Below are 11,236 nucleotides of genomic sequence, written 5' to 3'. Positions count from 1 at the left end.
TTAATCGACCACCACAAGTTTGGCAAGTAAACAAACGCTCATTCATCTTTTCATAACGAACGACAGTCAGAGTTAACCTCCGTAGCTGAAGGTCGTAGGTGAAGCAAGAAGCAAGCTCAGTGCGTCTTTGTTTGGGTCTTGCTTTATGAAGTTTTAAAGCCAAAGTTTATGATGAATGGCGGAGCAGCTGCTGGTGTTTGTTGTCCTCTCTCACGTGCGGCCGAGCGCAGCAGATGCCGCAGATGCTCCGTTACGTAACGGAGGGAATAACGGCAAGCTCATCAGACGTTTCCTAAAAATAAACATTGTTCACGAGTCCTGCACCTCGAGTCCGAGTTGAGCCTGAAGTTTTTTGAGGACGAGTCTTTAACTCGAGTCCCCATCTCTGCCAGACAGTAAAGTGTACTAAACTTTACAGTGTAGTGATGTTAACACAGCATATTGTTAGTGAACACTCCAACCTTCAGTTTTTGGTTGTCATGGTAATGTATTACGTCCGACTATTAACCACACCCCCATTCTCTGTTTGAGAAAGAACGTTGGCTGGCTGGAGGGGTCTTTAAGCACATAGAGGACCTCTTGTTCATGTCAGCTTTGAAGCTGAGGTTTAAGTTCATTTTTAACCTTGGACATCGCAGTTACTTTTTTTGGCCTTCAACTGGCCAACAAAGTCAATTAAAGCAGCTTTAATGTAAGTTCAAATGTTATACCTTCTACTGAAGTGCTGCAACAAAATGAAAACAGTTCCCCGCGTGTTGTCACAGTTTGAATCACCATAAATCCTTTAATAAAAAACATTAATAAAAGTGAACTGAGCTTTGTAATACTGTTCAGTCAAGAGCAGGATCTCCATGCATCTACATATACAAGGCCAGAAAAGTCCAAAAGAAGGGGTATTCATATCTCTTGCTGTTACCTTTTCCTGCTGCTAACACCTAATCTTGTATCTGCCAAATATGAAAGCCCAATAATCTGTCTCTAACGCTGCTTCACTGTACAGCAGCATATTGGATCACAGTGTGATTTAACCTGCAATAATGTGTCACTTCCTCTATGCCTCTCAGGGGTTAAGCATAATTGTATTCATTATCTAATCTACACACCTACCTCTTATTGTAAGTTCCAGCTTGACCTAAACGTCATTCAGAACACAAGTCCCTGGGCAATTGTAATTGATGTGAATTTGTTCCTAATGTTCTTTTCCAAATACTTCCTAATAGAGTGGGACAGCTCAAGACCTCACTGTAATCACAAGTGTTTAGCACTCATTCCTTGAACCTCTTTTCTTCTCCATGGCTAATTAGAATCAATAAACATTGTGAACAAACACGACTCATTAAGACTTTCAGTATCTCCTTCCTCCCTGGGCAAATACATAGGGTGAGATTTTCATACACGCCCACCCTCCCTCACACACCAAAACCTGCTTTAGAATTACTCTCAAGCTCAGTGCTGGATACTTGATAGATATAGCGAGGGCGGCATCAAGAATAAAAACTCTTTGAAATTGCCATGAAGCTTTTGAAGCCCATGTCCCACTGCTCAACGCTCTCAGGGTTTTCATCTCTCCCCATCTCTCCTCGTTTGCAGAGGAGCTCTCTGGGCCTCGCTGAGCAGATGTAATGAACTCCAAGAAAAAGCCTCCACAGAGGAGGATGGCCGCATGGACAGCCAGACAGGGCAATACTGTACGGTGTGTGCCGCAAGATGCTTTATGCAAACGCTGCTCTCAATAATTTACAAAATTGTAGCAGCATAGCAAGGCTTGTAACTCTTTTTCTAAGATATCCTTCAACTCTTTCCCCACTCATGAAGTAATCCTGAAAGATAGAGGCAATTTGAAGGAAGAGTTGTGTCATTACAGGGGTCTGTTATGCCGGCTATATCCCAGATAGTAGTTTGTTCCCCTACTGTGCTTCTACTGCGAGTCTGTGGTTGTGATGGCTGTTGTTCATTTTCTATCTGAGTGGATTTGGAGGTTGAGAAGGCCACCCACCAGCTTGTGCACAGAAGGCAGTGGAAGTCTTCACAAGGAAAAGGAAAAGAGTGACAAACACAGAAACACTCAACAGCAACATGGGGAATGGCGGCGTCAGGAATAGATGTTTTATCAGCCTGATAAACAGAGTGATAAACTAGCACCAGGACAAAAACTGTTGTAATGAGAGAGTCAGGAAATGGACTTAGAAAGTTGTGCTCAGATGAAGAAAAGGTGACTAAAATAAAAACCCTTCGATTTACCCAAAAGATGCAGACTTCCATTTGCGACAGGGGTAACTTCTTCTACATGGAGGGGCAATAAGGTTTAGAGGAATCTCTGAGACTTCTATGGGCAATGAGGCGTGTCGCCTGCAACATAAAAAGAGAGACACATTGAAGTGGTTCATAATGCACATTTCATCAAGTTCAAGAAAATATAGTAGTGTATTTTTATTCAAAATCAAACAGCAGGTGATGCAGATGATATGGCTGCAGCATGAATAGCGCCATACTGTAGACCAGAGGGGGTCCATCAGCACGCTAGCTCCTACTGAGCTGCACGTTGCATTTGGCAAAAAGATAGATTCCTTCTGTCCACTGCCCACTGCCTTTTAATGCCTTCAAATCAGGGCCGGAAACTCTCATATATGCATTATCACAATGGGCTGAATCAGCACACACAGCTCAGTGCCAGGTAGGGAGCAGAAAGGGGGGGGGGCGAGGAGCAGGAGATGAGACATGATCAGAATGTACCAGACTGAGTGCAATGTGAGACAACAACAGAGGCTGTGGAGAACAGATATGAACAGGAAGGAAGTAGATTAGAATGACTTTCTGTTCTCTACATGTGACCTTCCAGTACAGGAACTGACAACAATACACAGTCATATTTTAACAGGTAAATTACAGTATTGCACATACCATAGAAACAAACAGGTAAAATATGTCAGTACAGATATGTTGTACATATTTTAGCTAAGGTCACATTAAAGGGTTGGGGAGGGTTAAGGGTCAGGGTTAGGCTTCAAGGTTATACACACCTGGGCAAACACTGTGTCATTAGCCTAGCTTAGCATCTAACCTGGAAGCAGGGGGGAAGCTAGGGTACCATCAAGCCTGATAAATTTTTAGAAGGTAAACAAAGCTTAATGCAGATGTAGCAAAGCCCAGAACCAATAAGGTAGACTCCAGAGCTAGCCAGCTATCATGCCAACTTCCCAAGATCATAAATGCTACAGTGATCCTTGATGTTTTAATGTTAAATATATAATGTTTAATGTTTTTATGTTTTGATCATAGGTCCTTTGTCATTCAAATATGAGTGGGCCACTGGGAATCATTCCACATAATAGATGAAGTTTACAAAGGAATAGTCAGGTGAGGATCGAGGGTCCTCTCAACTTTGTTCAATTAGAAAATTTAGCAAAACCAAAATACAGCGTTGGAAAATAACATTACATGAAATTACAATCTAAATAACGTTACATATTTTACAACATTGACAAGGGAAACATGTTACTTCTCTCTGTGATTATGGACCCTCACCAAAACTGCCCGCCAGCAATAATGTCTGACTTGCGGCCAGATTACTGAATAAAATTCAAATAAATACATACTTGGATAGCGGTGCTGAAATGAATCTCAGTCATGACAGCAACAGTTACTCACATAATCACTTCCTCTTTAGTGGTTTTGACTACAAAATAAAAGTGTAAGAACGTTTTTTGCATCAATGCCTTATTTCCAGTTGAATTGAGAGCTTTTACTTTGAAATATTCTGAATGACATTGAAAAGAGCCTGCTTGACACACCTCTGAAAGAGCCGTCAGATGGATGCAGGTCAAACACCGGAACACACGCACTGCAGCACATTGCTTTATTGTGAGTATGTGAAACTGTCGTCAGTTATGTAGATAGAAATGACTCATTCTAAGGTAATAAAAACATAACGGTTCATTATGTAAGGTCTTTATACACTTTATACACATATTACACACTGAACGTTTAAATATTTTAACCACATTTGTTATTCAACAGCAGTGATGTAAAGTAATGTAAAGGTTGTTCAATTTCCAACATTCAACTGGCAAAATGTACTGTTTATAACTGCCTTTTTTATCTGGCATCCTTATTGGCAGGATTTCAATAAATGCTTATAAAGTGTGTGAATAAATCCAAAATTGTAATCCGAACCCTGGGTCATCAATGCGCATGTGTAGTCGTAGCATGTATGGTGTGTAGTGGCAGAAAAGACGGAGCCCCAACTGGTGTTGTGCCGAGTTGTCCGCACCTCGTGGGACTTTCGGATAATTTAGCACCGTTGATGAACCACACAAAGAATATTATAGTATTTTTAAAACACTGCACAAGACCGGTGAATGGCGAGAGAGAGAGAGAGAAAAAAGGGTCTTCAAAAAGTCTCAGTTTAGCTGGAAATTTACATTGTAAGTTGAATGAAGAGAGACTGCAGCTTCTCATGATTAAAGCGGAGCCACCATGTGTCGTCATGTTACCCCCCACTGGCAATCGCCTGCAATACTTCAAGAACAGAGCCAGGGGGATAGGGGGGCAGGACATGGCCGTCAGTGTGAATGGAAGCCATAACTAAAACACCAATATATCCTCTCTTGGTGCCTAATTGTTGCAGCTCGCTGAGTAATGGAAAAGGCAACCACTTGTCATTGAAGCATCCCCCAGTGAGGACTGATGCCGACTGGTACACTAGATAAAATGCTGTTTCTGGAAACCTTTGGTCTGCTCTCTGCTGCTGTCAGCTGACAGTACTGAGGCCAGTTCTACAATACATTCACTACACATCACAAGCTCCAACTTCAGCAAACATAGTGCCAGGTAGAGTTACAGTGAGAAGTGTTTCACAGGGAAATGTATTGTGTTCTTTATTGGGGAAAGAGTTATTTAAAGTCGTTACTCCTCAAACAGAGCTTTTCTTTTCAAATGCATAATCTTCTAACAGCAGCAACAACAGTGCTTGTGTCTGATAGGCACACAAGCGTCAAAACAAGAACACAGAGAGACAGAAGATGTTCTGCTATTATCAGAACTCTGCAACTAAATCCCAGATGCTCACATCTGCCTGGGAGTTTACAGCTTGTCATCTGGGAATTAATGAGCATTTAAGTCAATTTTGATGAGCTCATAAACCTTCAAGGTGGACAGCTGAGGGAGCATTAACTTCAAGAGGGCTGATAAAGGCTGATATAAAAACAAGCATTAAAGGGATCGCTCTGATTAACCTGAGAAAAGAACAAGACAGAACTATATATGCGGAATAACAACAATAGTTCAGCCTTGAGGGGATGATGACTCTGCAGAAGAATTCTGTGGGTTTAGTGTGATCAGACACTTTATTCTGACACTTTATTTGCCACGATGTGCTTAATTATACAATAATAAAATCACACACAGGCTACAGTTTAGAGAACACATATATATATACACACTATAAACACAAACAATATAGACAGATTGAGACAATAGTGCAATGAGTAGAGTGCAAAGGATGCAGGAGTAAAATTATTATTATTATGTATTATGTCGGAGGTGGATGAGATATACAGGTACACATACATGCATACATGTACACATGTACACAGTGTGATGGAGCAAAGTGCAAAGAATGCTGGAATAAAGTAGTATTATGTGCAGCTGTTATGTACTTGAGGAAGGTGGATTTGGTATACAGTATATATAATATACAATATGATAATATGAACAATATGAACAGCTCTGAAATAGAGAATGATTAATAAATAATAAGTGGTAGCCAGTTGGCTGATGAAACAGAGTTACAGGGTTATTGCATAGGAATTGTTCCTGACACTGTGAGGCACAGACAGCCGTTCATTAGATTGATGGCTTGTGGGAAGAAACTGTTCCTGAGTATGTTGGTTTCGGTGCCTACCAGAGGTGAGAAGTTGGAACATGTTGAGTCCAGGGTGATATGGATATGCACTGATGTTTCCCATTTCCTGACTCTGGAAATGTATAAGTCCTGATTGGAGGGCAGGTTGGCACCGATGAGCTTTTCTGCAGTCCTGACTGTCCGTTGTAGTCTGCTCCTGTCCTTTTTGGTGGCAGATCCAAACCAGACAGTGATGGAGGTGCAGAGGACAGACTGGATGATGGCTGTGTAAAAGTGAATCAGCAGCTGATGACCGTAGTGTCGTCAGCGAACTTCAGGAGTTTGACAGATGGGTCCCCTGAGGTGCAGTCGTTGGTGTAGAGGGAGAGGAGCAGCGGGGAGAGCACACACCCCTGGGGGGTGCCAGTGCTAATACTGTAGTCCAGGTGTTCGATGTGATGTTCCCCAGCCTCACCTGCTGCCCCCTGTCAGTCAGGAATTCTGTGATCCACTGACAGGTGGAGGCTGGCACAGTGAGCTGGGTGAGTTTGGTGCTGAGGATGTCCGGGATGATGGTGTTGAATTCCGTGCTGGAACCAACAGGATCCTTGCATATGTCCCTTGAGAGTCAAGATGTTGCAGGATGTAATCTTCCACTGACCTATAAGCCCTGTAGGCAAACTGCAGGGGGTCAGCAAGGGGCCTATAATGTCCTTCAGGTGGGCCAACACCAGTCTTTCAAAGGACCTCATGACTACTGATGTCAGGGCGACAGGCCTGTAGTCATTTAATCCAGAGATGGAGGGTATTTGGGGACCGGGATGACTGTGGAGCGTTTGAAGCAGGAGGGAACTTCACACAGCTCCAGTGATCTGTGGAAGATCTATGTGAAGATGGGGGCCAGCTGGTCTGCACAGTTGGGGGATGGTCTCCTGTGGTTAGTGAGTGTGAGTGTCTGAAGGTCTCTCCACACTGACTCAGGGTCGCTGGCTGTGAAGCTGTTTTGTAGCTTTTCAGCGTTGCTCCTCTTTGCTGCTTTGATCTCTTCAGCAGAGGCTCCAGTTATTTTAACTTTTTGGGATTTATGAATATAGTACAGGCCAAAAGCAGGATAATGCTTTTCACTACCACACCATATTTGCGGAATATAAAGAGACTATATTGTGCAAATATGTTTGAATGTCCCGGAAATAACTACTGTTCACTTACTGTGTACTGCTAGTATATTTATCTGCAATATGAATGCAGCCAAAGTATCTTCAAAGAAAAAGTTTCTCCTGCAGATTGATCTATTTCATATATTCTGTTCATTTTTATTACATTATCTATGTGTGTATCATGGCGCACATATTATAATATACGGTTTTTACCAGCTTCTTTGCATAATAAATATTAACATCCCATAATAAAAATCAGCAGTCAATTATACTCTATACATCTATTAAATTTAACAGGTGCATTGTGCATTTTTTAGAGCTCAACCGATTTATCGTTGAGTAGATGTTATTGATATGAGCTAATTGCAGATAATTCCCAAAAAATCAGTATCGGCATTTCTAACAGCCAATTTATGACAATTAATAAAGAAACGGAGAGTCAGATTACTCCCTCCCCTGTTGATAACACTGCTGCAGCACAAAACAAAACTTTCAGCTGACCGGAGTCTATCATAGCATGGAGAAACAACAAACTTAAATAATAATAAAAATAGCCCTCATATCTTCTTCTCCTGAAAACATTCATGACCATATTTGCTAACCCTCCCCTTTTTCATAGCCCTCTCCCGGCTTCCTCCTGGGTCACAGCAGTGTGTATAATGTTACAGTAGTTGAGTGGTGGAGGCTATAGAGAGCCTAAATCCCTCCCCTTCCGGTGTAGCATAGGACCTTGCTTTGGAAAGAAAAAAAAATATGTACGGTAGTGATGATGGTCAATTTAAAATATTTAAATGTCAAGAAAGTCGCAGTTTGATGTAAAACTGCTGAGGTATAAAACTGTGAAAATACATAATTACAAAGACCGAAATTGGGACTTTGTAACTTTTTCTCTCAATGACTGAAGTTAACGTTACTGAACTTTACACTTACAGGTGTAGATAAGGTGATGCAAGGACAGAGTCGTTGGAATAAACACATCAGGTGAGATATATTTCTGCATGGAACATAGAAGTTATCTAGCTAGCAGCAACAAAGCAATGAATGTTAGCTAGCATTACCCTGTTAATATGTTGGTGACGTATATAGTGCGAGACGAGAGATGTACTGTATGACTTTCTAGACACACAAAATTTTCTTTTGAATTGACAAACATATGTGTAATTCAGGACACAGTTCAAACAGGATCAAAAAATAAGTTTTCTCTCGCCATTGACTACCATACATATTTTTTCCGAAATAAGGTCCCATGGGCCGGAAGCGGAAGTGAGTGATTTAGGCTTTCTATGCTGCTGACAGATATGATTGCAGACTTATTTTTGAAACAGTGAGGCAGTTCTAGTGAACAGTCCTCTCATTTCTCCCTAATTCATCACTTCTAAATATTCTCTAACATCACTGACAGCAGCTAATGTATCAGTGCAAGAGAGCTAATATTAATGACTGGTTAAACTATAGTATTTAACATGTTCTAAATAAACCTATGAGCCCCTTGTCAGCAGTTACAGTAGGCGCATAGGAAATTATTTAACCAGAGGTGACATGTAAATGTGAAATCTCAGAGTTAGTAGTCTCAAACAGTAGTACGCATTCAACAGCAGCGTTTCCTCTGGGTCACTGTATCATAGACGGTGGTTGAAAGAATTCTCGTAGCTTCAGAGAGAATAAAAAGCGTGCTGGTAAAGGGATAAACTAGATGTGAATATGCTACATTGAAAGTAGTCATTGTGGCAGATTATGTGTAAGTTAATAACTACTGCATGACAAGAAATATATTCCCTATGTAGAAGAGTGTTAATCATTATAATAGCCTATAATACAATAATTGTAATGACATGAATTATTATTATAATTGGTATACTAGATGTAGTAAATTAGTATTTTTTATTTATAGTTTCTGTTTAGCCTGCCCACATAATAGGCAACATACACATACTTTGACACTCAGTCATGTTGAAAATAACGACACCATTTAAGAGTGGTATGAAATGAAACATCAGGAATCTCCTGAAATCAACTTCCTTTGGAGTAAATCATAAAACTAAACTTTATTTAACTGCTCATTCAAATTACAGCCACTTTTACATCAGTGCAGTAATTAGGGACCATCAAGAGACACAGCAAGTGAGCACACTGGACGTGCTTTGGATAATTTTTAACACAGGAATGTCAGTAGTATCATAAATATTCAAACTACATATATAAGCAGCCTCAACAAACAAATAAATATGTTTGAAATTATTTGACATCATCTTGATTGATAGAACTCATTGCTGTGTGATGCAGCTTTAATGGAAATATGCTGTGTAAAATGTAAATCTAACAGTAGCGTGACATATGGATAAATGTGCCCCAAGGACACATAGGTTGTGCTCTATTGCGACCCAGAGCAGCCAGTAATAATCTCTCATCCATGGAGGTTAAGTGCTGGATGGAGATTTCCCACTGCCTGCCATATAAGCTCCCTGTTATCACTGGAGTGCAGGTTCTCTGCTTACATAATGCCAATCTCTAAACACTCTGGCTCCCAAAACTTCTACACTGTCGGAGGGCTGGCAAAGTGTTTTCAAGAACTAATTGAGCTTAATAATGGTCAGTCAGTAGAGACACTCTGTCTGCTGTGGTTTTAGAAAATGCCCACTGCTACAGTTAATATATTTTGTCAAAATAAAAACGGGCCTCATGCAAAAGGCACTCGTACGAGCGGACCTGTTTTTAAGTGGCTCGTGTCAGTGATTTGGGGGAACTTGTCGCATTCACCAATTTCTCGTATTTTAAATTTTCACAGCACAAACAAAATTTACAATTGTTACATAACTGTGAAGCAATCTTCAGTTTGAAAATCCTATATAAATTACACTTGACATTATCCTGTTTGACCTGCAATTTGAATTCTAAATGTGGTCATACAGCCTAACGATATCATCATTAATTTAAATTGGACATTGATGCTACTGTATCACACCACAATATTCATCCATCCAACCATTATCTATACCCGCTTATCTGTGCAGGGTCACAGGACCATATCAGTATGAATATCTCAAACTGCAAAACAAATTAAATGATGCACTCATTTAAGGTTTATAAGGACATAATAAGGTCAGTGGGAAGTGTGACCAGGCACATCATGGCTGACTTACTTCTTCTGGATACCATAGTTCAGAAAATTAAAGAGTAGGATCAGATGGAGTAGAATCTGATTTCTTTATGCCAGTGGTTTAAAGTGGTTACATTTCTACTTTTAAAAAGAGAAATAATTTAACACCATACAATTTCTGTCAGGCCTATTTGTCGCATCTTCACATGCAGGTTGATGCAAGTCGCTGTCCCGGGGAACATCCTCTAATGCAATCCCGGTAAAGCTGAGTACTGTTACTATTAAGTACTTGACTTAAAAAGTATTACTTACCTATCCACGAAACAGCTACTCAATGACTAATAAAAGTAGTTGTAATTAGCTATTGTTTCTGGCCACTTGGGCAATAGACCCCTAGTTCACACTACACGATTTTAAGCCTGATTTACCGGTCGGCGACTGACAGGCTGTGAACAGGGGTAAATCAGTGATCGATCAGCGTTAGCCAGTGTTATGTGTGAACTAATCAACAACGCATCAAAACGGCTCCCTGACACACTACTGACACATCACAGGCAGCCAGATATCTAGCATACCAAATATCTGGAGGAGTCGGCCGACTCGACATCCACATCCAGCCAGTGAGAACAGGCAGCTACTTTCACACTGCAAAACACTTAACTCCCCTCCAGCTCTCTCTGTAGCTCAGACGATCGCTGCTACCTGCGTGTGCTAATCCATTCTTTCATCCAGATTCTTTGTCTTTATAATAACAAACATCAGCAGCTTCGTGTGTAGGTTCGCCTCATTTCTTGTTTCACATTTCATGTGTGTTTTCTTGACAAAACATGGTTTGAAGACCAGCGTCGGGTGACAGAGCCGTTGTCAGATCGTGTAGTGTGTGACCCCCTGTCACTGATCAGTCACGTAGTGTAAACACCACAATGACTTCCCGTCACAAGACGGCAAAAATGTAATTTTGGGGATTTTTTGTTGCAGTAAAACTAAATTCTGGAGCCCCAAAGTGTTCAGTATTAAATAAATAAATAAGTCATTATAAAATAAATAGTCATATGAATAAATTGTGTAAAGTAAGCAATTTATTCAAATAATTTTAGAAAATATTAAAACTCATAATTTTAAAATGTTATTTTATCATAC

At 40.5% G+C, this 11,236-nt stretch overlaps 1 protein-coding gene across 4 annotated transcripts in view; it reads right to left on the bottom strand.

Moving 5' to 3' along the window:
* Positions 1-11,236, bottom strand: part of iqsec1b (IQ motif and Sec7 domain ArfGEF 1b) — a 236,648-nt gene that overhangs the window by 131,988 nt on the left and 93,424 nt on the right. For all 4 annotated transcript variants that reach the window (XM_046075167.1, XM_046075170.1, XM_046075168.1 and 1 more), the window contains one exon: positions 2,242-2,349. In XM_046075167.1, coding sequence (XP_045931123.1) covers positions 2,242-2,349 — 108 coding nt within the window. The remainder of the gene's footprint in view (positions 1-2,241; positions 2,350-11,236) is intronic.

Source organism: Micropterus dolomieu, linkage group LG18 (genome assembly GCF_021292245.1).
Source record: "Micropterus dolomieu isolate WLL.071019.BEF.003 ecotype Adirondacks linkage group LG18, ASM2129224v1, whole genome shotgun sequence".
Taxonomy (NCBI): domain Eukaryota; kingdom Metazoa; phylum Chordata; class Actinopteri; order Centrarchiformes; family Centrarchidae; genus Micropterus; species Micropterus dolomieu.
This window is presented reverse-complemented; position numbering and strand designations above follow the sequence as displayed.